General features: G+C 59.6%; 10 protein-coding genes and 1 non-coding gene across 11 annotated transcripts; 4 read left to right on the top strand and 7 right to left on the bottom strand.

Moving 5' to 3' along the window:
- Positions 1-829: 829 nt before the first annotated feature.
- On the bottom strand, positions 830-2,694 carry BXZ73DRAFT_52130 (uncharacterized protein; the record flags this gene model as incomplete). Its single annotated transcript, XM_048020758.1, has 8 exons — positions 830-1,005; positions 1,069-1,113; positions 1,177-1,293; positions 1,341-1,518; positions 1,579-1,721; positions 1,781-2,085; positions 2,153-2,219; positions 2,574-2,694. 8 exons carry the CDS (start codon positions 2,692-2,694, stop codon positions 830-832), a joined length of 1,152 nt encoding a protein of 383 aa, XP_047874481.1.
- A 448-nt stretch (positions 2,695-3,142) lies between these two features.
- BXZ73DRAFT_91907 (glycosyltransferase family 2 protein) lies at positions 3,143-4,384 on the top strand (the record flags this gene model as incomplete). The annotated part of the gene is made up of 3 exons (XM_048026160.1): positions 3,143-3,202; positions 3,396-3,941; positions 3,995-4,384. 3 exons carry the CDS (start codon positions 3,143-3,145, stop codon positions 4,382-4,384), a joined length of 996 nt encoding a protein of 331 aa, XP_047874482.1.
- Positions 4,385-4,596: 212 nt separating this feature from the next.
- BXZ73DRAFT_104642 (uncharacterized protein) lies at positions 4,597-6,230 on the bottom strand (the record flags this gene model as incomplete). The annotated part of the gene is made up of 3 exons (XM_048015974.1): positions 4,597-4,841; positions 4,900-4,967; positions 5,026-6,230. 3 exons carry the CDS (start codon positions 6,228-6,230, stop codon positions 4,597-4,599), a joined length of 1,518 nt encoding a protein of 505 aa, XP_047874483.1.
- A 926-nt stretch (positions 6,231-7,156) lies between these two features.
- Positions 7,157-7,728, bottom strand: BXZ73DRAFT_104643 (uncharacterized protein; the record flags this gene model as incomplete). The annotated part of the gene is made up of 3 exons (XM_048015975.1): positions 7,157-7,169; positions 7,224-7,604; positions 7,658-7,728. 3 exons carry the CDS (start codon positions 7,726-7,728, stop codon positions 7,157-7,159), a joined length of 465 nt encoding a protein of 154 aa, XP_047874484.1.
- A 280-nt stretch (positions 7,729-8,008) lies between these two features.
- Positions 8,009-8,326, bottom strand: BXZ73DRAFT_52134 (uncharacterized protein; the record flags this gene model as incomplete). The annotated part of the gene is made up of 1 exon (XM_048020760.1): positions 8,009-8,326. A coding segment is annotated over one exon (318 nt), but the record flags the coding sequence as incomplete, so codon positions are not given.
- A 2,964-nt stretch (positions 8,327-11,290) lies between these two features.
- BXZ73DRAFT_52163 (uncharacterized protein) lies at positions 11,291-11,581 on the bottom strand (the record flags this gene model as incomplete). Its single annotated transcript, XM_048020763.1, has 1 exon — positions 11,291-11,581. A coding segment is annotated over one exon (291 nt), but the record flags the coding sequence as incomplete, so codon positions are not given.
- A 660-nt stretch (positions 11,582-12,241) lies between these two features.
- BXZ73DRAFT_52123 (heme peroxidase) lies at positions 12,242-13,701 on the bottom strand (the record flags this gene model as incomplete). Its single annotated transcript, XM_048020756.1, has 8 exons — positions 12,242-12,631; positions 12,690-12,752; positions 12,805-13,039; positions 13,100-13,275; positions 13,332-13,357; positions 13,413-13,432; positions 13,488-13,554; positions 13,611-13,701. The coding sequence occupies 8 exons, from the start codon at positions 13,699-13,701 to the stop codon at positions 12,242-12,244; spliced, it is 1,068 nt and encodes a 355-aa protein (XP_047874487.1).
- Positions 13,702-14,869: 1,168 nt separating this feature from the next.
- BXZ73DRAFT_104646 (uncharacterized protein) lies at positions 14,870-17,597 on the top strand (the record flags this gene model as incomplete). The annotated part of the gene is made up of 13 exons (XM_048015976.1): positions 14,870-15,064; positions 15,116-15,258; positions 15,312-15,450; positions 15,508-15,573; positions 15,628-15,780; positions 15,840-15,880; positions 15,932-16,014; positions 16,434-16,531; positions 16,590-16,617; positions 16,666-16,957; positions 17,063-17,211; positions 17,269-17,376; positions 17,440-17,597. 13 exons carry the CDS (start codon positions 14,870-14,872, stop codon positions 17,595-17,597), a joined length of 1,653 nt encoding a protein of 550 aa, XP_047874488.1.
- A 3,950-nt stretch (positions 17,598-21,547) lies between these two features.
- On the top strand, positions 21,548-21,620 carry BXZ73DRAFT_t164. Its single transcript has one exon. It is a non-coding gene; the product is annotated as a tRNA-Phe (tRNA).
- Positions 21,621-24,102: 2,482 nt separating this feature from the next.
- On the top strand, positions 24,103-25,417 carry BXZ73DRAFT_91910 (oxidoreductase; the record flags this gene model as incomplete). Its single annotated transcript, XM_048026161.1, has 5 exons — positions 24,103-24,120; positions 24,416-24,468; positions 24,521-24,726; positions 24,789-24,939; positions 24,994-25,417. 5 exons carry the CDS (start codon positions 24,103-24,105, stop codon positions 25,415-25,417), a joined length of 852 nt encoding a protein of 283 aa, XP_047874489.1.
- A 111-nt stretch (positions 25,418-25,528) lies between these two features.
- On the bottom strand, positions 25,529-25,956 carry BXZ73DRAFT_104649 (uncharacterized protein; the record flags this gene model as incomplete). The annotated part of the gene is made up of 3 exons (XM_048015977.1): positions 25,529-25,616; positions 25,669-25,730; positions 25,798-25,956. 3 exons carry the CDS (start codon positions 25,954-25,956, stop codon positions 25,529-25,531), a joined length of 309 nt encoding a protein of 102 aa, XP_047874490.1.
- Positions 25,957-26,022: the final 66 nt, after the last annotated feature.

Genomic DNA, 26,022 nt, shown 5'->3' on the forward strand with positions numbered 1-26,022 from the left:
ACCCACGCGACACAGCGCGTAGACCGCGAAAATGGTCGAAGGCGCTGCTCCGTGCTCTAGAATGCCACGTTCACGAGATACAGCGCAATTGTTCAAGAATATCGGATGTGGTCGCACTTCCGAACGTGCCTGGCACCGAAGAATGAAACCGAACAGTGTGACGGCCTAAGCCCGAGCTATCGCGTCAAGTGTCCTGCACGGCGGTGCATCAGCATGTGTGGTGAAACGAGGACACCAAATTCACGCACTTCTCTCCTTGCCGTGTGGTCCTGTATACGGTTTGCGAATATGAGAATCGTTGTCCTCACGGCTGCCTGCAAAGCGATCGCCGATGTGGGGCGCAACCATGACCTGGATGCCACTTTTTTCCCCTGTACGGCTCTATGCGTGTAGTCAAGGCGATAGAAGAGGCTTTCGACGCACCGGCCGCCGCGTAGCGGTGCTCCCACCAGGAGGCAACTACAAACGAGGTCGCATGCGGACCTCGTCCCAGATACGGCGACCGCACACAAGGTCGCACAAGACACGCAGAACACCTTCGACCAGCGCCCGCCGGATGCAGCACAAATAAGCATCCAATTCCGTCACTAGACGAGCTTCCGACAGACCGTTTCGTCTCCCCGTCCCCACGCCACTCCCCACTCCTCCCAATCTCGAACAATCGCCGCGCCGCGCCGCCGCACACAACCCACCCCGTGGTCCGATGGGTGTGATGGCCGCCCACGGCCGCGTTCCGCGCGACGCCCACAACCCACATCCGGCCCAGCACTCCGGCGGCGCGAGCGCATGTTGAACGCGCCACGCACGGACCCGGACCCGCGCTCCGCGCTCAGCCGCGGAAGTACCTCGTCGGCACGAACGGCATCGGGGTGACCGTCGCGGGCCGGAGCCTGTTCCGGACGTCGACGTCGACCGCGGTGCCCTTCTTGTGCATCCCGGACGTGACGTAGCCCATCGCGATGTTGCGCCCGAGCGTGGGCGAAGGGATGCCCGAGGTGACGACGCCTGCGACGCCCTCTGTGGATCAGCGCGGGCATCCTAAGGAGAGAGGAAGAGGGAGTGCCGCACCGATCTGGGTGTCCTTGTCGCCGGGGGCGAAGATTTTCGCGCCCTCTGCGGGAAGATCGGCCGGTCAGCGGTCGGGGCGGCGTGCAGAATGTGTAGGGGAGGACATACGCCTCGCGGGAGCACCGTCGACGACGAATCCGACGCGCCGGCGCGGGGGGCCGTCCTTCAGGTGTTTCTGGACGCCCGCGGCGCCGATGAACCCTCCGGCCTCTCGCCGGTCCTTGCCTGCGACAGATCAGCTGGGACCCACAGTGCGGTAGGAAGGGACGCACCGATGACCCACGTCAGCCCCGCCTCGACGGGGGTCGTGGTCTCATCCAGGTCCTGGCCGTACAGGCACATGCCAGCCTCGAGGCGCAGGCTGTCGCGCGCGCCGAGGCCGGTGAGCTGCACGGGCGAGCGCGCGAGCATCTGCGCCACCTCGACGGTTTGGGATGGGGGAATCGAGATCTGGCGCAACGGAGCGTGTCAATCGGTGCGTGGAGAGGCGGCACATGGGACGACGCGGACCTCGAAACCGTCTTCTCCGGTGTACCCGCCGCGGGCTACGTGGAGGTTGAAGCCCTCGACAGGCACGAAGGCGCACTTGCCGAACGTGAGCTCGCGGAGGTCGAACGAGGTCAGAGCCTGGAGGACTTGTGCAGCTTCTGGGCCTAGCGATCCGCAGACGCATTAGTGTGAGAAGCACGGGGATGGCAGTGGCGGGGCGCACCCTGCAGCGCGAGGAGCCCCCAGCCGTTGAGAATTTCGTACTCGACGCCGCCGAGGGAGCGCGCGGTCTCGGACGCGTTCCACTCCTTGAGCTTCTCGGCGAACCAGGCGAGGTCGCGGTCGCGCCTGCCAGCGTTGGTAACGACGTAGAAGGCGTCGTCGGCGTGCTTGGTGATGACGGTGTCGTCGATGATGCCACCGGACTCGTTGAGAAGGACGGAGAGGGTGGAGGAGTAGGGGGCGAGCGCGGTGAGGGACGAGGGGGTTAGCCACTCGAGGAAAGCGGTGACTGTCGGACCGCGGAAACTGCCGTCGGGGTTGGGCGTGTCAGCAAGAAGGCTGCGCCGAGATTGGTGGGATCAAGGAAGCTCACTTTGACTGAACCATGTGGCCAACGTCGAAAAGACCAGCGGCCTTGCGCACGTGATGATGGCTGGCAACTGAATTCAAGTTAGTCCCAGTGTACCAACCAGCCAGCACGCAAACAGATTGGCGTGAGTGCTCTCTCTCCTCTGCAGAGTGTTTCGTCGTGCCCGTTATTAAGAGTGCCGTATTCAACGTCCCGCATCAAAATAACGGTCGCCCAAATGCTCTTTTTATCCGACGCAACTCCAGCCGCTCCTCTAGGGTGAGGCAATTAGGCGCCCTATCGTGTGGTGACTGCGTGCATGGCGCATACATGGGCAAAGAATGCAGGCGAAACGACGCGGGAAAGAGTTCAAGAATGCAGAGAGAGTCACGCGTCTCACGCCCTCCACCGGCCCGCAAAATGCTCCCGGCGAGAGAACACGTACCTGCGCCAACGTCTCCGTACGACAGGGGCATCGAGAAGCCAGCGAAAGGAACCATCTTCGCGCCATTAGAGACGTGAAAGTCGTAAAGCCCGGTCTTCATGAGCTGCGGGTTGCTCGTCATGCTCGTTCACGCGCAGAAAGCTTCGACGTCACGTACGGGTTCCGAAGCGGTGGCCATGCCGCGCAGGGCGAGAGTGACCCTCCGCCGTGGCGCGGACGCACATGTGCGTGCAAGGAGTGTGCGGGAGGCCAGCGTCGCCATCGGGAGGAGGAGGGGGAGGAGGAGAGGAAAGTGGGACGAGCGGAGGAAGCGGGCCAACGAACGGAAGGCCGCCTCCGAAGCGGGCCTGCGTCCAGACACGCGCAAGATTAGATGACATTATGAGATTAGATAACGCGACGGTGCAGACGTGGCAGGCGCCCGTGCTCACTGCGCTGCTGTGCGAAACGCGATGCATTCCGCTCCCACCTCCTCTGTCCCCGACGGCGGCCTCCCCGCCTCTGCCTCTCACAACCTGCTCATGCCGACCTGATTCGCCGCACTTTCACTCCCAACCACGCTTGCATCCATGGACCAATCCACACTCCTTTACGGCGCGTTCACCCTCGTCGTCGCCGCGGCCGGTACGGTGAGTCTCGGTGTCTGTTCATTGCGCGCGGATGAATGCCAGATCATCCTTGTTCTACGACTCACGGGCTCCTCTCTGAGGACTGCGCTGCGAGGCTGACGACACCCTTTGGCCAGGTCGACTTCTGTCGCCCTGTCTGAGCGCGTTCCGTCCGCATGTTCCACTCAGCACGAGGCTCACTTGTGCCCCGCAGCTCTACACCCTCCTCGTACTATGGTCACCAGACTCCATCGTCCCCCGCCCCTCCGAAAAGACGTACCGCAGCCCGCGCAAGCCCGCAAACCGCCTCCCGCTCGCCTCCATACGGGACTCGGCCCAGGTCGACCTCACCGTCGTCATCCCCGCGTACAACGAGACGGAGCGGCTGCCGTCCATGTTCGAGACCACGCTCGCCCACCTCGAGGCCGCCCGCAGCACGCGCTCGTACGAGGTCCTCGTGGTCGACGACGGCTCGCGCGACGGCACCGCCGACCTCGCGCTCAAGCTCGCCGGCAAGTACCCGCAGAGCGACGTCCGCGTCGTCGTGCTCGAGAAGAACGTCGGCAAGGGCGGCGCCGTCCGCCACGGGATGCTCCACGGGCGCGGGCGCCGGCTGCTCATGGTGGACGCGGACGGGGCGAGCCGGTTCGAGGACCTGGAGCTGCTGTGGAAGGCGATGGACGGGATCTCACCCTCCGGGGAGGCTGCGGTGGCCGTCGGCAGTCGCGCGCACCTGGTGAAGACGGAGGCGGTGGTCAAGGTACGTACTCATCGTCGCGCTTGCGGTTGTATGTGCACCGACGCCGCCCACAGCGTTCGTTCGTCCGCAACGTCCTTATGTACGGCCTCCACACCATCCTCCGCATCGTCGGCGTCGGGCACATCCGCGACACGCAGTGCGGCTTCAAGCTTTTCTCACGGAGAGCTGCGCAACAAATATTCCCGTACCAGCACCTCGCCACGTGGATATTTGACGTCGAGCTTCTGCTGCTGGCCAAGGCGCAAGGGATCCCGGCGGCGGAGGTCCCGATCGAGTGGCACGAGGTCTCGGGCTCAAAGCTGAACGTCTTCTCGGACTCGCTGCAGATGCTTCGCGACCTGCTTGTCCTCCGGGCGAACCTTCTGCTGGGGCGGTGGAAGATCCCAGCGCCATCGTCTACGGCGCAGGATGGGAAGGCGAAGCAAAACGGGAAGGCGACATAGGCTCTCCGCCCCCCTTCGATGTACGTTCCACGGCGCAGTAATACATATCCCGCGCTCTGCGATTGTTCCATATCTTTTTCCTCGTGTGCGCCAATCCGGATGCTCGCAAAACATTCAATCGTACACGCACGTGCGTTCCAGAATAACATACTTCTCATACTCAAACCCTCCGATCCCAATTTCGGCATCGAGTCCTTAGCGTCCGTCTCGACCTACGCGAACTCAGACACCCGCCGCGACGCGATACACATCGCCCGGACCTCGGCGCCGCCCCTTCCCAGCACAGCTTCGTAGCAGTACCACTCGTCCCGAGAGCGCTCCGTCGCGACGTCGACGAAGGACAGCGTCGGGACCATCCCGCGCAGGAACACCACGGCGGCCGCCCCCACCGAGCCCGCGTTGGGGCTCGACCACTCTGACCGCTTGGCGAGAAGGTCAGCCGCGGCGCGCAGGAGGCCTAGAGAAGGAGTTCGTTGTCCCTTTAAGCGGCGTCGCGCGCACCAGGAGGCCGCGACAGGTGAGCTGCACAGAGGTATGGACTTCGTCCCCAGCGATTACATCGTCCAACCACGCCGCTACGATGCTACCGTTCCGTTTCGTCGGCCATATCCCTTCCAAACTTAGTCGTGAACTTCCAATACCGCTCCCTCTCGCCCCAGTCCGCCTCCGCCTCCGCCCACCGGCCGACGGCCGACTCTGCGTCCCCCGTCCCAAGCCCGAGTCCGCCCAGCCCGGGCGGGAGGACCTCGAAATGGTCCGCGTGCGCGTCGAGTCCGAAGGCACGGAGGACGCCCTCCTGCGCCGCGAACAACGGGCCCTCCGCCGTCGGGCTCCCTGTCGGACCATCCGGCTCGGAGGGGGCGTCTGCGTCCCGACGCGGGCGCACGACGAGGCGGAAGAGGCGGCACCCGCGCGCGACGAGCGCGGCCTTGAGCGCGGTCGCCATCTGCGTGGTGCTGTCGAGCGTGTAGCAGTTCGCGCCGAGGCCGAGCACGGCGAGGTGTGGGAGGGGCGTAGCCGTGGCCTGAGACGCGCCGTCGCGGCTGGTCGGCGTCAGGAACGCGAGCAGGGACCCGCACTCCGTCGACTCCGACTCGTCGTACCTCCGCTCTGCGAAGTCGAGGACCAGCTCGCGGAGCGCGGGCATGTGCGCGAGGAGTGCTGGGAGCGATGCGCCTGGGGACGCCGGCGAGGGGGTTCCGGAGAGGCGCAGCGAGACCACCGCGTTGAGCACGCTGGGCAGGACGCGAGTGAGGTTGACCATGCCGGGGCCCCACCCCTCGCTGTGGCCTCTCGCATCGTACATCTTTATGGCTACCCTGGGACCAATGCCAAGACCGTCGGGCTCAAACGCGAATTTGAGCATGTCCTCGAGGTCGACGTCCAGGACCGCTTCTCCGGCGGTGGAGAGACTTGGACGGAACGGCCGGAGGATCCCCTCAAGCAGCTGTATTCGATTGAGATCGCTTGTGGCGACGTGGTGCAGGTCGAAGAATCCGCGGACAGGTGCTTCGGGGAGGAGCAGAGCCGAGAGCAGGCTATTGACGGAATGACACCAACTGTTGTGGAATGTGAGTGCGCGGAGGTGTGGTAGCGAGACACGACCTTGGCCAGAAGACGACTCTATCGGTGCGTGGAAATAGTGGCAGAAGTGGAGGGATACGAGCTGTGGAGTGGACCGAAGAAGAGAGACAGTGTCTTCTGTGTGATACAATCGCCAGTCGAAGTTGAACTCAATGAGGAGATGGGTGAGAGATGGGTAGTTGCTGGGAGGGAAAGTGAAGAGGTCGCCGGTGACCGCTAGGGCTTTGAGGTTTGCCGCGCAGCTCTGCGGTACCGGGACCATAGTGAGATCCTCCGGCTTCGAATACAGGTTCATGACGAGACACTGTAGGTGTGGTACTTGGATATTTAAGAGCTCGCTAACGTTCAGGTTTGAGCTCTCGAGATACAAGTGGTGTAGTCGAGGAGCGTGGGGGGTAAGCGCCTGATACAGACCGGAGCTTGACTTGTCAGGGAGCTTGTCTGAGTGCAGATGGAGGCAAATGGCTGTAGACGCAGAATGTTCGAGGAAGAGTTGGTACTGCACTGAGTTATGATAATGGACGTTGTTCCATAATGTCGGGTATGTGATGATGATGCCTCTCCACTGTCGGCACACCGACATGCAACTGATCAAAGAGATGCAGCCGCATGTGCTGCGTTCGAACATGTGAGTCCCATCAGACATCAAATCGAGGTGTACCGTTGGACGCATATCTTCTTCTGGGCGGACTTCACGTAAAATGTGGAGAAATGTCTCCGTGGGAAGAGTGTTGATGTTGATCGGCGTCCACATCACCTACGATCGGGCATAGATCAGCCCAACCAAACGATGTGAGCATGCTACACCGAAATGTATGCACCTGTAGTACACAATTGGTTGCTTGTGGATGGGGATTTGTGAGACAGTAGACAGGGGAATGTGTACACTGTGATGGGAAGAGGCAAGCTGTGGGCGCTTTCGCGGCCCAAGCGTGCACAAGGCACCTCGTTTCGGTGGATGCTCAGCGGGGACGCCCTTTGAGGCGGCGGAGCAGTGCACGACGAGGGACCTATTCAGCGCCTTAGCGGGCGCCGCGGTCTCTTTGGGGATGCGTCTCGGCTCGGATAATCAAGATTATGATTTTAAAGACCGTACGCATACATTGTGTGTTACTCTGACCACACGCAGGAAAGAACAGTTTTTGAACCCAAATGAAACCACAGCTTCATAACCGACAACCGTGCCCCTCACGAAGAAGGACTGAAGAAGAAACGTCAGAAACCCATCAAATTTTCATATGCGAGTGGTACTCACACAGTAGGAATAGGATGCACTGCCCCCAGGAGCGTCGCGATCTTCGGGGATGGCGTCCCCGCGCACGACCTCTCAATGTCCGCCAGCGTCTTCCCCGCCCGAATCACCTCCGATCCAATGCCCTTCGGGACCGGGATCACTTCTGAGAAGTCGTACAGCGACCCGGCGTCCTGGTAGACCACCACGAGCTTCGCCATCACTGCCTTGAACATGGCGTTCATCGCGGTGTGGTCCGTGACGAACGACTGCCACTCGCGCGCCGTGTGCGGGTCGCGCGCGAGAAACCCGTCCGATGCGAGGCGGATCTCCCCGAGAAGAGGGGAGGGTGACTCGCCGACGACGTTACCCCCAGTGGGGAGAGCGATGCCCGACGAGGAGGGTCTGGAGGTGCCGTCAGGAATGCCGTCGCGCGCGTTGAGTGACGATGAGCTTACCTCGACGAAGAACTGGGCGTCGAGCCCTGTATCATGATCCTAGGAATATCGCTCAATCTGTGCATTTGCATGAAGGGTAGAAGAAAGGCTCACTGGATATCCCACAAGTCACCCTGTACAACCTGAGACAGAGGATCGTGATGGGAAAAGAGAAACACTTATGACTTCACCAGACCTGTTAAACGCGATGAGTGCTGACGCCGAGAACGCGCCGCGGATTCGAGATACAACAAAATTCAGACGGACGGACGTGGTAGAAAGATAAAGGTGACATAGATGGCATCATACAATACACAGCACCAGGCGCAAAGAGAGAGGAGGGTTCAAATACGCACATTTGACACCCTCCACCTACTCTTCCTCCTCGCCCTGATCCTGATGCCACTCCTCGACCGCCCTGACCCCCACGCATCCCCAGTTCTTCAAATGCCTCGTCAACGCGTCCTTCCTCGAGAACACCCTCCCGCACCCGCCCACCATCCTATCCGTCGCGCGGCGCAACTCCGCGACCGGGACCGGCTCGCGCACGTACCGCAGGTCGTCGGCGAAGCGCGCCGGCACCCCGCGGCACGTCCACGGTTTCTTGGGCTGCGAGTGCGTCGCGATGTGCCGCTTGAGGTCCGGGGAGCGCCGCGAAGTTTGGACGAACTCACAGTGCGGGCACTTCCACGGGTTCCTCGGGGTCGAGGTGGGCTCGAGTCCAAACGGGGAGGGAGAGGCGGAGGAGGGAGCGACGGCTTCAAGGTTGCGGCGCCGGATGGGCCGGGTGGCACGGCGCGCGGGCTCCTCGTGGTGGGTCTTCGGCTGGACGAGGGCATGAGGCGGGGGCGAGGCGGCGACGTGGGCTGGAGACGGCGACGACGATGAAAAAGACGTCGTGCTGGAGCAGGTTTCGCTCGTCGAGGGAGACGAGCCCCCATCGTAGAGGGAACCCGGGGACGCGTCGCTGCTGTAGTCGAGGTCCCAATAGACGTCCGCGACGTACTGCTCGTTGGCGGAGGCTGCGATGTCCTCCGCGGCCCACCCGATGCTCAGAACGACTTGACCCTCTTCAAAAGCAACGCTCGTGGTTTGAGCACTGTCCTCGAGGGAGGTAGGATAGATGTACTGTGGGCTGCTGTTGGAGGTCCCTAGCGCGCAGTCCAGCGAGGAATACGCCGATCGGAACCGTTCTTGTACAACGTCGAAGGCGAGGGAGACATGGCCGTCGTAAGTGAAGCCAGAGAGCAAGGATGGAGCCGCGATGGAGCGGGAGTCGTGTCCCGGCTCGGGGGTGGTGGTGGAGGCGGAGAACGACGGCGGGTAAGCTGCGAGACTAACGATCCCCGTTAATCGCTTATGTAATACTTATAAAGCTGCTTATACACTCACTAGGAGTCTGCGAGAGCGGCTTGAGAAGGGATGGGGATGCCCCGATCATCGCAGACAACGCCTTTGTCCTCTGGGTCATTTCTGTACTCTCCGAAGTCGTTAAAACCGGTCGTAGAGGTGAATGGGAGCTCGGTGTGGGTGTTGAAGTAACGCTGAGTGGAATCCATGCTGTTTTCGGTGGGAAAAACGCTGGGGGCGTCGGAATTTCGCTGGGTAAGCGGCAGGAGAGAAGAGAGAAGGGTGGGTGGCACATCCTGGCACTGTTCGGAGACTCATGGGTGCGAGGGGAAGGGGCTGGGGAACTGGGTGAGGAGGGAGAGTGGGATGTGCTCGAGAACCCAAGATGATCGTCCCACGGGGTTTGGATCTCGGCGCCAGTGACGGTGCCTTTCGTCGACCACGTGCACCACGCGAGCGGAGCGCATGGCCAGTGTGAGACTCTAGCCTGAGATGCACTGAGGGCAACAATGGAACGCGGACATCTAGGCATACTAGGAGGACCAACAGTGCCGCAGCGCGACGACCGCGCTCTCTTCGCGCGGGGGCACGGCGCCGATCTGGGCTCCAAACGACCAGGTTCGACTCAACGGGCGTGGGCGTGAGCGTGGACACGCGCACGCGGAGGCAGAAGAAAGTGCGAGTGAGTGCGGCACGCACCGTGGCCATGACCTAGAACGAGTTTAGAAGGTACGCGATGTCGCTGTTGCGCGCTCTCGATGATTGGTCGCCGCGCCGGTGTACACGCGGCCATCGCCGCTGTGGGCGCACCCCGCACGGCGCGTCGCGCGCGAGACGGCGATGATGCAGAAGCAGACAAACGTCGTTGAAGGCGAACGTGGGGGTCGTGTGGGCGTTGACGAATCGAATAGTTCGTACAAGGACGGCCGCGTCCGTACAAGATCCCGATGCCAAGTGCTACGGATGCCGAGGGCGGCTGTAAAGAGGGAACTCGTTTCTTTGAGTCCAAAAACGCTGCTAGTAATACTCCGTTCCGTCGATCAACTCCACCCCCGACTGGGTCCTGAACTTCCAATACCGCTCCCTTTCGCGCCAGTCCGCCTCCGCCGCCCATGCCCGGCGCCGGCCAACTGCCGACTCTGCGTCCCCCGCCCCAAGCCCGAACCCACCACATCCGGGATGGAGGACCTCGAAATGCTCCGCGTGCGCGTCGATTCCGAGGCCACGGAGGACGCGCTCCTGCGCCGTGAACGATGGGACATTTTTCGAGGCATACAGGCTCAAGGTGGAGTCTGCCCGGGGACGCACTACGAGGCGGTAGAGGCGACAGCCACGCGCGACGAGCATAGCCTTAAGCGCGGTCGCCAACTGCGTGGTGCTGTCGAGCGTGCAGCAGTTCGCGCCGAGGCCGAGCACGGCGAGGTGTGGGAGGGGCGTAGCCGTGGCCTGAGACGCGCCGTCGCGGCTTGTCGGCGTCAGGAACGCCAGCAGGGGTTCGTACACGGACTTCCACTCGTCGTAACTCCACTGTGTGAAGTCGAAAGCCAGCTCGCGGAGCGCGGGCATGTGCGCGAGGAGTGCTGGGAGCGATGCGTCCGGGGACGCCGACGAGGGGGTTCCGGAGAGGCGCAGCGAGACCACCGCGTTGAGCGCGCTAGGAAGAACGCGAGTGAGGTTGACCATGACGGGGCCCCACCCCTCGCTGAGGCCTATCAAATCGTGCATCTTCAATGCTATTCTGGGCCCAATACAAGGACCATCGGGCTCAAACGTAAAGTTGAGCGTGCCGCCCAGGGTGACGTCCAGGACCGCCTCGGGGCCGACGGTGGAGAGACTTGGAAGAAACGGCCGGAGGATCCCCTCGAGCGACTGTGATTTATTGAGATCGGCTCCGGGGATGTGATGTACGTCGAGGAATACGCGGACAGGCGCTTCCGGAAGGAGCAAACCCGAAGCTATGTTCATGACAGAATGGCACCAGCTGTTTTGGAATGTGAGTGCGCGGAGGTTGGGCAGCGAGACACGGTCCTGATGAGACAACGGATTGGGCCGGTGGAAACAGTTGCAGAAGTGGAGGGATACGAGCTGCGGAGTGGACTGAAGAAGAGAGACAATGTCTTCCGCGAGAAGAAATTCCCCGTCAGAGCCGAACTCGATGAAGAGATGAGTGAGAGATGGGTAGTTGTTGGGAGGGAAAGTCAGGAGCCGGCATTGGCCGGTGAACGCCAGGGCTTTAAGGTTTGCGGCGCAGCTCTGCGGTATCGGGACCACACTGAGTAGAGGGCCCAAATCCAGGCGCATGACGAGACACTGTAGCCGGGGGACTTTAATAGATAAGAGCTCTTTGACGTCCAACAACTCGTTTGTGTCTTCGAGATACAGGTGGCGTAGTCGAGAAGCATGGGTGGCAAGCACCTGGTACAGCCCCAAGCTTGACTTGTTAGGGAGCGTATCGGAGCGCAGATGGAGGTAAAGGGACGTAGACTCAGAACGTTCGAGGAAGAGTTGGTACTGCACGGGGTTGTGATGATGGACTCTGTTCCATAACGTCGGGCATGTGATGACGATGCTTCTCCAATGTCGACACACTGACATGCAAGTGATCAGAAAGGAGATGCAGTCGCATGTTGTATGTTCAAACATGTGGGGTCCGCCAGAAACCAAATTGAGGTGTACCGTTGGACGCATGTCTTCTTCTGAGAGGACTTCATGTAAAATGTGGAGAAGAGCCTCTGTGGGGATAGTGTTGATCGTCGACATCGCCTGCGATCAGGAATAGATCAGCTCGGCCAAATAATGTGAGCGCGCTACACTGCTGTATAGGCACCTGTAGTACACAAGTTGCTGGTGGGTGGGGACTTGTGAGACTGTAGACAGGCAAATGTGTGCACGGTGATGGGAAGAGACAAGATGTGGGCGCTCCCGCAACCCAAGCGCGCACAGACCACCTCGTGGGCGCACGTTAGGCGGCGGAGCAGCGCGCGATGAAGAACGCACCGAGCTGTTCTTCGCGAAGGCGGTGGGCTCTTCGGGGATGTGGCAGCTCGCTCTGGGGAATGCCCTTGTTCGGATAAATCGAAATTATGATTCTAATGACTGTGTTGTATTGCATGCTACCATTCTGACCGCCCACATAGCAAAAAACGATTTTTAAGCCCAAATAAAACCACACTTTCATGGCCGACGAACATGACCTCTCACGCAGAAGGACTGAAGACAAAACATCAGACAACATTCGACATATGCGAATGGCACTCACACGGTAGGAATGGGCTGCACTGGCCCCGGGAGCGTCGCGAGCTTCGGGAACGGCGTGCCCGCGCACGACCCCTCGATGTCCGCCATCGTCTTCCCCGCAGGGATCACCGCCGACTCCGACGCAAAACCCTTCGGCATCGGGATCACCTCCGAGCAGTCGTACAGCGACCCAACGTCCTGGCCAACAACCGCGAGCTTCGCCATCACCGCCTTGAACTTGGCGTTCATCGCGGTGTGGTCCGTGACGAACGACTGCCACTCGCACGATGTGCGCGGGTCACGCGCGAGCAGCCCGTCGGACGCGAGGCGGATCTCCCCGAGAAGGGGGGACGGAGACTCGCCGACGACGTTGCCCTCAGTGGGGAGAGCGATGCCGACGAGGAGGGTCTGGAGATGAGGTGCCGTCAGGGATGCCGTCGTGCGCGTCGAGTAACGACGAGCTTACCTCGACGAAGAACTGGGCGTCGAAGGCGTCAGGGGTGGTGTCGAAGGGGCGCGCGTGTTGGCTCTGCGAGTCTGATCGTCAGTGGAAGCGGGAAAAGGGCTGGCATATGGCGCACCGGGTCGGCGACAGCGTCGCGAGCCGCGATGGAGTGAGATGCCAGCAGCGCGACGAGCTCTTCGGGACTGAACCCAGCGTCCGCCATGCGCGCGAGGATCGTCGTCACGTTGTCGAACGGTGCGGGGATGAGGCCGGCGGGGGCAGGTTGGGAGGTGTTTGAGCGACCGGCCAGAAACTCGAGACGAGGGGCGCCAATACAATTGGAGGTGCCCACGGCACCGGCGAACTGGATGCTGCGGAAGGAATCGCAGTGTCAGCGGTGTGGGCGGTGATGGATCGCGTGGGGAACGCACAAGTCACCGAAGGAAACCGGGTACTTGATGGCGAGCGGCTGGAGGTGGTTGACGATGTCGTCGATGTTGCCGTTGGCGGGGTCAAGAAGCTCGACCTCGGCGTGCGCCATGATAGAGCCGTCAGCACCTCCACCGCCCAGGGTGGGCGAGAAACCGATGGCGTCGTGGAAGGTCATCTGAAAGCGAGATGTTAATCGTAATGACACTGCAACTCAGTGGTATGTGGACGTACACGGAGGGCCTCGTGAGCCTCCTCGACTAAAAGTACACACAACGTCAGTGTGTGATAGGCATGTGCGAGTTAGGTACTGACTGCATTGGCCGTCGTTGAACCTGCAGAAAGTAAGGTGAGTATCGGGTATCTGCATGGAGGGTTGTTCGGACGTACACGTTCGCTTGCAGATCGTCAAGGGCCTCATACCAAACGCAGCACTGTAAAAAAGTCGACTCAGTATCTGGCACACAGATTACAGGCAACGTCCTACCTTCGTGTTCTCAGCGTAGTGGTCACTTTTCGGGCACGCAGACCTGCGCACAGGGGGTGCGATCGCACCGGCAAGAGACGCCAGCCCTAGCGTAGAGAGGACGATAGAAGAGATCATGGCGGACAGTGAAACGGGCGGTAGAGTTGAAGACCGGGGGAAGATGGGAAGGAAAATGAGTGGGATGGCGAGATAAAGGATTGGGGGCGCACTCTTTATAGGCGTTGGATGCACCGATATTGAAGTGGTACCGCCGTGTGCAACGGTATTCCGCCGATACTGGGGGATGAAGAAGCGGTATCATCCGCGAATCGCTTCCGGTTCCACTCGCGGAAGGTGCGGGTTCCCGAGTATGAGGGGGAGTGGATGTCCTGTTTTGATCCGCCCGTAATTCGGCGGGTGCAAAACCAGGTACGAGCCCTATGTATTCAACCTGCGTTAGCGAACCACAATGTAGATCAAGGCAAGCAAGTCAGCAGAAGTTTTCAGCAAGGTAGATGCCATGCACCCACGTTACTGAATTGGAACACCAATCTTTAGGGTACCCCTGGCGGAAGTATCGGCGGCAGGTGGTGGTGGCGGTAGGAGTTGAACGCAGGACCGCGCCGGCGCTATACCGCCTCCCCATTCTTCGAGCTCCGCGTCGGACTTCCGGGCTTTGCCGGATGACCCACCCACGACCTGAGCTCGGCGCGAAAGTTAGAATTTGGCTCACATACATCGTTCCCGGAGGTTCTGCCCACTGCCGCGGGTTTGCACCTGTCTTAGAGCTCAGTGGAAGGCCTTCATGAATCCGCACGGTCCTGTGGGAACAGTGCTCAACACCCACTTCCGAGGACGCCTGACACGCCTCGTCATGCTGATATCGACGGTACGCGAGCACAGCAATGGCACCACGGGTGAGTCCTTCGTTCCTCGGTCTTGAGAGCTTTGCTTAGTTGAGCTCGCTTTCGCCAATACATCTCGCGACGCCGCGTTTGAGCTGCGAAGTTCTAGAGACTGATTCTATATCTGTTCCTTGGGTGCACCGTGTTATATTACTCTCTGCTCATGCCGACCGTGCACCCACGTGCCGTCTCCCAGCCTCGAGGGTCATCGCCCTTGACATTCCCCCGTGCTGGAAGCCGGAACCAAAGCTTCCGCTCCCCACGCGCCCACATACCACTGCCGATCTCAGTATTTCCCAACACCAGCCAGCACTGCCTCAGCGCCGTGCTCCTCGGTCTCACATGCCCATATTGACCGTCTCGTCCGCTTGTGGATTGCACCCTCTCCTCCCCACCGCTCGATGGACAGGCTCCGCAGAGCTCGCCGACCACCCCTGCCCAACGCGCTCCGCGTCCAGCGCGTCGGACGAGATGACGTGCTCGCGACTATCATCATCGGCCTCGAAGCAACCCGCGACGGAGTTGATGGACTGAGCGCAGTGCCTTTCCTTGGCGGCATAGTAGGAGCGGTGCTAGGCATTGCGAAGGCGGCCCAGGTGCGCACTTTCCTTTCTAGCCACTCTTCAGTCTCTGAGACGTTCGAACAGCAAGTGGGTTCCACTCAGGACGACTTCCTTCAAGTTGCGGAGCGTGCCGACTCCCTGGTGAAGCACATCCAGAAGCAGGTCGAGAGGCTGAACCCCCACGATACCGTCGATGACATCGAGACCAACTTATCAACGTTGTTCGCGTGAGTGCACCCTCATCCATCCCACGCGCCGGTCCCGTTGAGAAGACGCGTAGGACGATGTCCTCCATCCGTCAAACGGTGGAGAGGCAGGTAGAACGCGGAGTGCTCGATCGTTTCATGCACAGATCATCTATTAGCTCGGAGCTGAAGAAGTGCGTCTACTCCCTGGACAGCGCTTGGCGTTCGTTCGATGTACGTTGTTCAAGCGGTGTCAATCTCGCTATACTAGTCTCACCTCCCGATTCTCAGACGGCGATGTTGCTCTCGGTGCACAGGAAGCTCGAGACGCACAGCACACACGATCCGCAACTGAAGGTACGGCCTCAATCCCGACTTCGAACGCGCTAGAACTGACCCGGTCTTCACCAGGTTCGCCGGTTGTTCTGGGACGATCTCCAGCTCGACGACAACCGTGGCAGCTACTATCTAAACGAGGACCTCGAGGGCGAAGAGTTCTTGGGTCGCCTCAACCAACGGCCCGTCATCATTCGGACAATAACAAAGAAGGACGGCAAGCCGAAGGTGCGTACTGGCGAACAATCGCGGCTGATAGACCACTCACTCGTCTCTTGTCGTTCCAGGAGGAATATTATCAGGAAGTCGTCAAGTACCATCCCGACACGTGAGTGCGCGAGCGATGCTCCGGGGTACCTGATATTGACGCTTCCTATAGAGACGGCCCGCACGCGCGCATCGCGCAGGTTCTCGGAGTGGCGCATCCTTGTTTGGACAGGCCGTTTTACGTTCTCGAGGCTGGTCCGCTGCTTTCCTTTGTAGTTACGTCCATTGCACTAAATGCTTTGTCACGATTTTGAAGCGTCTGTATCTATAATGGCAGCTTTTCAAGTGAGAGATCCTATTCAATGGCTTCGTAACTGGGTGAAAATCGTAAGTTCGTGAGCCACACACCCTACATTTGTGCGCGGCGCGCACTCATGCTCATCCTTGCAGTCCACGAATTTTGAGGCATGCGTCACTGTGTTACATCGTTTTGCAAGACCACTAATGACTGGCTGCAGAACACGCGAGTCTGGTCTGACCGTTTTGCGAAAATGACGATCCCATATGTGCGTTTCCTTACACCTAGTACCAGTGTGATGCGCCCTCATGACCGAGGAGACAGGGACAAACGGGAAACACGGCACACGAACACATTGTATGCCTTCCATTAACAGGCCTCAACGACCGCGGGGATGTCGTATTTCATATATCCGACCTGTCGAACACGTGGTGGAACTGCGTCGCGGAGAGTCTCCAACGGCTGTTTGCTGAGGTGAGCTAATTTCGGCCCCGGCCCGTGGTATTTGGCACCTGGTCTTACACTGTTACAGAGTCGCGGAATGCGCATGCAAAAGAAGTGTATGTTCCGCTCTCATCGACCCTTTCCGGTACTGATCAAAGTCGTAGGGAAGTGCGGTATGGGATTCCATCACCTTTCGAGGTTCGGATACCATCTTCAACGGGAGGTTTGGCGTCCTCCTCAAGATATGCATGCTCGCAACATCATTTTCGATGAGATCGCCTTCAATGACCTCAAAGCCCAATCTGTGCAAGAATTTCCTGACGTTCCCGGTACCAAAGTCGGTGATTTCGGCTATTTTCATGTGGACGGGGGTGGCAAGCAGCACTTCGCCGTTCTTGGACACATAGAAGATATGTTTCACGCTCTACTTCCTATGAACTACGACGAACTTGAATGGTACCGTGATGGCGTGACTACGCCCAAGCATTCACCATGGTCGTATCAAATGGGCCGGTGGGTGGCTAATACGAAGATTTATCGTGGTGCTGATTTGAATTTCAGCCGTGAATTTGCTCTTGACGAAGATCCGAAGGGATTAGTCAGATGCGAAGTTGAAGTCACAATTGCTATCCAGTACCGTTGCTTTTTCTGGTGCCAGGCCGCTCGCATCGCTCAAAAGCACGGCCTTGAAGTGACGGATATAGTGTTTCGTAAGTGCGAATTATCGTGTGTCTGACGGTTTCCGCTCTCCTAACTCGGCGTGACAGTTGCAGGGAAGTACTATAACGCGGAATGCGACATCGAAAGTGCCATGGCATTGGACCCAGCAACTGCCCATGCTGATACGTGTCTCGATCCCGACTGTGACTTAGATCGTGAGTCAAGCATGCGCTGTAGTAAGCCTGTGCGCGTCATGTTGCTCAAGTGTGTTTGTTTAGACGATCCATTCGCGGTTTATTTTTACGAGTACTTGGTCGGCCGATACTGCGAGCTCCCTGGACCATGGGGTTTCTGGTCTTTCGAGGAAGAGTGTCATCCGCCTTACGCGTGCATCTCGACCCAAGACGGAATGGAGGACATACTTCGCCAGAGGTAGGCTACGCCTGTCCTGTCCAGTCCACTTGAATCGGTGCTGATAGTAACCTCTTGTCAGTCGGGTTGGAATATTTGATTGTCTCGATCCTTTCAGTGCGAAATTCATTGATGTGATGAACGAAGCACGAGGATCATTAGACACAGAGGATGACGTTAGGCGTTTCTACAAGTCCTTGGAGCGAGCACCTCGAACTTCGCTGTGGAAAAATGATGAGGAACGCCCAGTGACCTATTCGAGTCGGGTGTGGGCTGGTTCGGGGTAATTAATTATCGTGGAGAGGGCCTTTGCGGGCAGGGCAATGATGTAACTTCACATTCACACCTATCATACACGTCGTTTCTTACGCAAGTCTACTCACTACCACCCTGAGCGCATCGGCTATCGTCTCAACCGATGACGAGACGAACAGTTGTGATGCAGAGAGCAATGACACGCCAACACCAGAATCCAGTCCCCTGTTTCTCTGTCAACCTGAAACTCTGTCATTTTCATCCACAAGTCGTCTTGAGCCTGTCGATGATCTGAGATGGGTGTTCGATTGAGCTGAAACGACTGAGCCTATAATAAACAGTATAAATGACGACGGATGGTGTGTAGATATGAACGCGAAAAGAAACGCACAGTGGAGTAGCCGAATGTCTCCCTCGTCACGTCTTCTAAGACGCTCTCCAGTCGGCGAGGCCACCCTTCTGCAGGTATGTACATGACTGTACCGAGGAGCTCCCTTCCTAGCTTTGGTCCTGGTGAGCAAGCGCACAGCGTCCAGTTACACATATGGAACGTACCATGACGTGAACAGGTTGTGCCACTTGTCGGTGGCGCACCGTATATATCGTATCGCCGTTGACCAGTCTTCCGGCAATCCCATCGATAGCTTCACGTAGAGGAGGACTTGCGGAGTTGTGCGTGCGCAATGACACAGAGCGTGGTGGCGGCGAGGGTTCCGACCGGACTGGGGGAGGGTGAGCGCGTGCAGCAACAGCATGCCGACCGTATGTCCGTTCAGAAGGGGTCCCATATAAGGGCCGAGCCGGATGGGCGTAGAAGGGGTCGAACGGCGAGCGGTCCGGGGCGCGCGCGGGCAATCCCGGGTCGAATTGTGCGTACGGCGGTGGCGGGTGATTGAAGACGGGCGCGCAGACAACAGGCGTGTAGTTCACTGGAGGTCCATACGTCCCCGGAAACGGTGGTGGCGGCCACGCTTGTGGGGGATGATTGTACGGAGGCGGATCACGCGCACACGGCAGCCTTGAGTCTTGCGGCCTTGAGTAGGCTTGCGGCCTTGAGTTTTGGACTTGAGGCTCTTCGAGGTCACTCCGCAAAGTGTCATGCCTTTTTGTATGTCGGCTTCTGCCATGCCTCGACGGCATGGGTACCGAGATCACACCTACGGCGGAGCGAAGCGCGGAGAGGAGGAGGAGGAGGAGGAGGAGGAGGAGGAGGAGGGATGGATGGGACATGCTCCCTCCAGGCGGCATTTTATTCTACGCGGACCCTACCTACCAGCATTCGCGGTCCTCGTCTCGTAGAGAGTGCACATACCTACACCGGGATGTTGAGAGCGCGGAGGCTTTCAAAACCACACACCGCCGCTCAGTGACTCCCGCTGGCAAATGGAAGTGTCTGTGCAGCGAGACGAGTTGCCCGAATCGATGCTAAAAGCGATTCGGACCTGCTATATTCATCTTCGATATCGCGATATGTGGGAAGAGGAGACGTACCAGTGGGAAGGGATTCAAAATGCGGCGAGAAGGAGCCGGGTGCTGGTGTCCTCGTTCCGGCGGCATGGAAGAAGCACGACGCGGCACGCCACTCCGTGCCTGCACAGCTCCGAGCTCATCTTTGGTGAGGTCGTGCAGCTTCCGCTGCCAGCGACCGTCGTCCGTGACCCCCTGGAAATGCTCCTAACCGCGACGACGAGCTGTAAGGATGGCTCGCATGTATTCTGGATCAGTGATCTCAACGCGAGGCGGGGAGAGCGGAAACTCACGTGGACTCGCCGGGGGACCACGGACAGGTCGAGCCGACGCGTACGCGTCGTCCGTGACGACGCCACGGCTTCTGAAAGCGGGAACTAAGGACCGTAGATACAAGAGAACGTGCCAAGGCCACAGAAGCTCAGAGGATCAAGATAATAGCTCTTCGGAGGATCGAAGTGAACTGACATCATCACGCCTCGAGGTACTCGACGTCGGGCGGTGCTCACGCGAAGGAGAGCGGTCCTACCATCTCGGGGTCTGCGCCGCGCTGAAGGGACACTGACCGGATGCGTCTTCAAATGGTGTGATGGGGCGACAGGGTCTGTGGGCGCCCCAAATACTGGTAGCCGCTGAAAGGCTCGTATCACCTAGAAATTAGTATCTTGTGTGCACATGGACGACACATACCTGCAGGTCCGTAGCCGTTGTCTTTGTAGAAGACGCATGATCGAAAGAATACGTTCGAAGAGTTGAACGGATGAAAGGCAATCTCAGCGCCACTGAGCTCGACTGCGCAAGAAGCGGTGCATGCCGAAGCTTCGCTGGAGGCCCCGTGAGTAGCGAAGAAGCACTTGGATGTGCCTGTCTTCGCGCGAGGCGTACGCGTTGTGCGTGGTCGTTATTACCAAATAGAAATGCGAAGGGCGCGTCGAGTCAGACATGCCTGAGCGCAAACTCCGCTCAGCGTCCTCCGCGATTCCGGTCACTGCCGCGTGTGCTCCGAAACCCATCTCCGACAGAGATCTTCAGCTCTCTCACGCGCCGGGCCCACAAGTCCACGCACGACAATCTATGGATGGCTACCTGTGCACCACGAGATGATGCACGTGGCGACCACTACTTCTGGCGACGCGCGTGGGGGGCACCTTCATCGACGCGCTCCTCGTCTCACAAGTAACACGGAAGCATCGAGCGAGAAAGTATCAATTGGAGCTGTCTAGGATCGCGACCACGAACATACACAGGTGACCCCGCAAAACGCGCATAACAAGAGACAGATTCCGACTCCTTGAAAGAAAAGGAAAGGAAAGAGCACGGAGGGACTTACCTTGGCATGCGTCCGACCGCGCCGAGGTTGTCGGGCACAAGCGAGGAAAACAGGGGGGATTTGAATCGAGTCAGGGAGCCTTTGTATCCTGCTTGTCAGCGCCTCGCCGAGGTCCTCGGGACTGCGGTGCCAGGATCCCTGGACCGCAGGGAACGGTATCAGAATGGAGAGACGGACAGGGAAGCTCAGACTGTCCTCAAATCCAAGGCTATCCCAACCGTAGCCTTCAGATTAAAAACGGAAGGGGTTGAACTTCCTCAGCGCAAGGCTGGACTGGAGGACGTTCGTTTGACAGCCTGGATGACGAGTGGCTATTAGGCTGTGTGTCCGACAGATGCAAAGAGGCTCACAGATATGACGAGAGGGAAGCTGAAAACATTGTGGCCCCCCACACTGCACTTCAGCCAGGGCACTGGAAGGCTCGGAGTGGAAGAGGAGGAGGCGAGACGGAAAGTTTTCGGCGCTCAGCTCGCGGTGTCCTCGGAATTCTGACGCCCGGCTTTTGCCGAGGCTGATATCATCCTTCGTTCCCTCTCGACAACCTCTCGACTCTCAATCCACATATCTCCGCACCCTTGCCGCAGACCAGGACGGCCAGCAATGACACTCAAAGGGCGCATTCTGCATAAGCGACGTTGCCGGGAGAGATCATACAACGTTCGATCATTAGAGAGAGAAATATGTGCAAACGGCCTACGCTAGCTACGGCTGCAGTGCCACAAGGCGCGGGCGCTCGCAATGCGTGCCTAAGTAGTATATCATACACCCTATGACATCATCATATTTGCCCGACCCTCCAAAGGACCCACCTCCACATGAACACACACTATAAGCTTCAGCGAGCTAGTCGGATTCTGACATGACCTGGAGCACAATCATGACACAGTAGAGCGTCATATTACGTTGTTGGTAACACAAATATCGCCGGGATAGCTCAGCTGGGAGAGCAACAGACTGAAGTTCTGGAGGTCGCGTGTTCAATCCACGCTCCTGGCAGCGCTAGCAACTCTAAGTGGTTTTTCACTCCACCAAAGTTTTTGATACACTGGGCCCAGACCCACTTTTCATTTGCATAGCAAAATCATCTAAAATGTTTTCGACGACGTCGAGGGGCTCGATATCGGCGTGAAATATAGAATGGAGCCGCCGTCGCCGCCGCGAGTGAACGAGAAGCCGATCGCGATGGTCGATCCGTGCAATAGCCTACTGAGCGAGACGAGGTAACATACACGTTGGCCTGGAGGCCGTCGAGAGCCCTCATATCAGATACAGAAATACGAGACAAGCAGTGGGTGAGTATTCGAGGCGCCGCGGCCTATCTACGAATACGGGTCCTCCGCGGAGTGGGTCCCGTCGGGGACACAGACGGGACGCAGTCGCAGCCGCAGCCGCGACAGACGCAAGCGGAAGCACGGAGATAAAGAACATAGCGACAATGGCGAGAAAGGAAGAAGTTCCGGTGGTCCCTGGAGAGGAGCGGTGAAGGGAGAGGGAAGGGATGAGGACTTTGAGCCGTTCGCAGCCCACCACTGAAAGCACACCGAGGGGCTTAGCATCCTCTCCCGCGGCTCCAAGGAGCGCCGCGGAAATTGCTGGGAAGGAGCTAGGGGAAGGGGTGCCGATACAATGACCATGTACCCAGTGAAGACGCTGTCAAAACATGCGTGAGCACCTCGACACACGCTTCACGAACCAAGTCGCCTACTCCTCAAACTCCGATAGTTGCTGCTACATGTGCAAGGCGAATTCGTGTGCTGCCAGACAAACAAACAGAGAAGTACGCGATAGACTCCGTTGGGGGTGGCGATAGAGAACGAACGCGAACAGTAGATACACCATAAAAACGCCGAGACGAGCGGACTAGCATACAACAGAGCCAAGCAGTCTAGCACGAAAACAACACAGATGGACAGCGACGTGACGGTCCCAGCAGTCCAACGCACGCGCACGCCCCCGCCTCACGCCCCGCAGCACCCGCCGCCGTGCCCGCGCCCACCCCACGACCCCGCGCGGCCGGCGGTCGTCGTAGCCGCGGTCGCAGTCGAGGCGGACGACGCTCGCGCGCGCGTTCGCCTCCGCGACGCGCAGCGTGCGCGCCTCGACGCCTCCTCCCACTCCTGCCGGACGACGACGCGGCGGGCGACGTACTCGAACACGTCGCGCACGCCCTCGCCCGTCTTCGCGGACGTGAAGAAGAGGCGCGGGTGCCGCTCCGGCGGCGGGCGCACGCCGCTGCGGAGCGCGTCCGCGGGCGAGCCCGCGGGCGTCGTCGCGGCGGTCGCGTCGGCGCCGCGGACGAAGAGGCTCGGGGTGATCGTGGGCGCGGAGGACATCGAGGACGCGGAGGGGACGCGGCGCGGGCGCGGGATGGCGATGGGGACGCCGTGGCCGTCGACGAGCGGGCGCGCGGGCGAGGCGGAGGGCGAGCGGGAGAGCGGGGCGGAAGCGCGGTGAAGGCGGGGGAGGAGAGCGCGGTGGCGAAGGTGTCGGTGTCGTAGAGCGAGGAGGAGGGGGTGTGGTAGATCGAGTGCAGCGTCGTGACGGTGCCCATCGCCCCGCCGCTGCCGGCCGTGCCGCGGTAGACGGTCGAGCGGGAGGCGGAGGTGGGGCCGCGGCCGCGGCCGCGGTGTGCGCTCTTGCGGATCTCGATCGAGTTGGACATGGCGGCGGGGAGCTCCATGTCGTCGAAGGGATCATCGATGTCTTCGTACTCGTCGTCGCCCGACGAGTCTTCGTGCAGGTGGGGGAGGTCGGCCGAAGGAGAGGGCGGGGTGGAAGGGTAGGGGACGAGGGTGTGCATGAATTCTCTCGCCTGCATTTCCGAGACCGCGTTCCGCATCGCATCCTCGCCCGCTGCCCGGGCCACGTCGACCTTGTTGCCGACGACGATACAGCAAAACTCGTCCATGGCGTCGTCCGGCACGGGAGCCTTGTCCGGAAGTCGTCCCACCATTTTGTGAGTGCGAGGAGCGAGGAGGGTTGGTTGACGTCGAACATGAGGATCACCGCGTCTGCACCGCGGAAAAACGCAGAGGACAAGCCCGAGAACCGTTCCTGGCCGGCAGTGTCCTGCAGGAGGCAAGGTTAGCGTGCACGAGGAGGCCACACGACCGGCTCATTCTCGCGAAAATTGTCGGCAACAGGGTGTGGGCGTGTGGATCGAGCATGGTGGCAGATGAGGGGCACGTGGGGATACATGGTGGCTCGCGGGAGAAGGGGATATAAGGAGCACGAGGATGGAGGAGGTTCGCTTGAGGGTAATGAGAACACGCACCCATATCTGCAGCGTGACCAGTTCATCGGGTGCGCTATGATGTGGAAGGGTCTTTGTTATAAAGTCGGCTCCGATTGTGGCCCTGTAGCCGGTGGTAAACCGTCCAGAGACGTACTGGAGCGGAGGATGAGTGCGAGGGGGAGGACGAGGACGAAGAGACAGACCTGGTTACGAATGCTGGACTTGCCGACGCCCGAGGCTCCGATGACGACGAGCTTCACCGTGCGCATTCCACGTTCGCGCTGGGCTCATGGGCCAACGGATGGGGCGGCGACGACGGGAGGGAGGGGGAGGGAGGAGGGAAAGATGGTGTGCAAAACGCCGAGTTCTGTTGCCATCTTTGTCGAGTATAGTGCTGCTTACACCAGAGCTTACCTGCATAACAAAGGTGTTTATTAGTCATCAGAAGGTTGGTTTATTCTCCATCAACCGCCGTCTTATCATCGAGCGGCTGGCTTCAGGGCAGCTTGCCAAGCTCTATTCCCCACACGCGCCGGACGTCATGTCCTCGTCAAAGCCTAAAGTCGTGCTTGTCACCGGCTGTTCACACGGAGGGATTGGGTTTTCTCTGTACGTTGAATTCCTATCTTCATGCCTCCTCTGTCGCAAACATGTACGCCAGGTGCGAAGAGTATGCCTCGCGCGGATGCACGGTTTACGCCTCTGCGCGGCGGCTCGAAGCTATGGACGCCTTCAAGCAGGACAATATCCACAAGGTCGTGTTGGACGTGACCAAGGAGGAGGACGTGCTGAGGGTCGTGAAAACTATCATTGAGAAGGAAGGCAGGGTCGACGTCCTCGTGAACAACGCAGGCACTCTCTCTGTTGGTCAGTCCCCACTTTCACTGGCTGGTCAGCTACATATTCTGAACTCTACGCGCACGCAACAGGTCCGGTCATCGACGTCCCGATGGACATCATCGAGCGGACATACGACACGAACGTGTTCTCCATCATCCGCATGTGCAAAGCCGTCATCCCCCACATGGCCGCGCGCAAGAGCGGGACGATTGTCAACATAAGTTCCGTTGGCGCATACTTGTATGTACTTGTGCTCGCCCATCCTCCACTCTCGGTCCTCACCATCTCGCCCAGCGCAACGCCCTGGGGCGGCATCTACGGCTCCACCAAGGCGGCGACGCACTCCCTGTCCGACGTGCTCTACATGGAATGTACCCCGCTCAACATCTCCGTCGTCCTCGTCGCCACCGGCTCCGTGCGCTCCAACATCAGCACGACCCAGCTCGCCGCGTTTCCCGGCCTGCCAGAGGACTCGCTCTACAAGCGGTTCCTGCCCGACATGCTCGCACGGATCAGCATGAGCCAGGAGATGGACACGATGCCGACGGAAGTCTACGCGCGCAAGGTGGTGGGGCAGAGCCTCAAGGCGCGGCCGCCGAGGTACTTGCTGCTCGGGGGCAAGACGTGGACGTACGCGCTGCTGAAGTGGCTGCCGAGGACCGCCGTGCTGTGGTTGTTTTGGAGGATGTTCTCGAAGATCGGGCGAGCGGCAGCTTGAACTTGAGGGTCTTGGAGTGTGCACCGCACTGTATATACCCTTGCTCTGTGTTTTGTATGCACGCTCTGCAACGCTGATGGGGTGGGTTCGGACAGTATGGGAGTGGAGAGATTATATGTCGAGTAAAGTACATGACAGCATGCAGAACGTCGGTTGCATGGGTGGTGCAGAGCTCGGGGCAGGGGCTCGTCGGGTAGTTCTGAGAGGAGCACGTCAGCGTCGGTACAGTGTACGGAAGCTCAAAGACGCACTTGAAAGGGTCTGCACTCCTGACCGTCGGCACTACGCTCTCTGCGCCTTCCGCCTCTCTAATCTCCAGGCTCAAGCGGGGATCATGAGGTCGCCCCATGTTCGCATCGCCGCGATGCTGCCGAAGAAACGGTGACGGCGGTGAGGACGCTGATGTTCCCGGGGAGGTTTTCTGGCGAGAAGATCTCTTCGCGCATGAAGCGCGAGAACGCGGACTCGTTGGGGTCGTGGATGGCGCGACGCGGGGGCGCGCCGAAGGGAGAGGCACCGGGGGCAGCACGACGAGACATGGCTGGTGGAGTTGAGGAGGGCGGGAGGGTTGGTGACCGTGTTGGTGGAGGAGGAGGAGGTTGGTG

Source organism: Epithele typhae (assembly GCF_022376455.1).
Source record: "Epithele typhae strain CBS 203.58 chromosome Unknown BXZ73scaffold_54, whole genome shotgun sequence".
Taxonomy (NCBI): Eukaryota; Fungi; Basidiomycota; class Agaricomycetes; order Polyporales; family Epitheliaceae; genus Epithele; species Epithele typhae.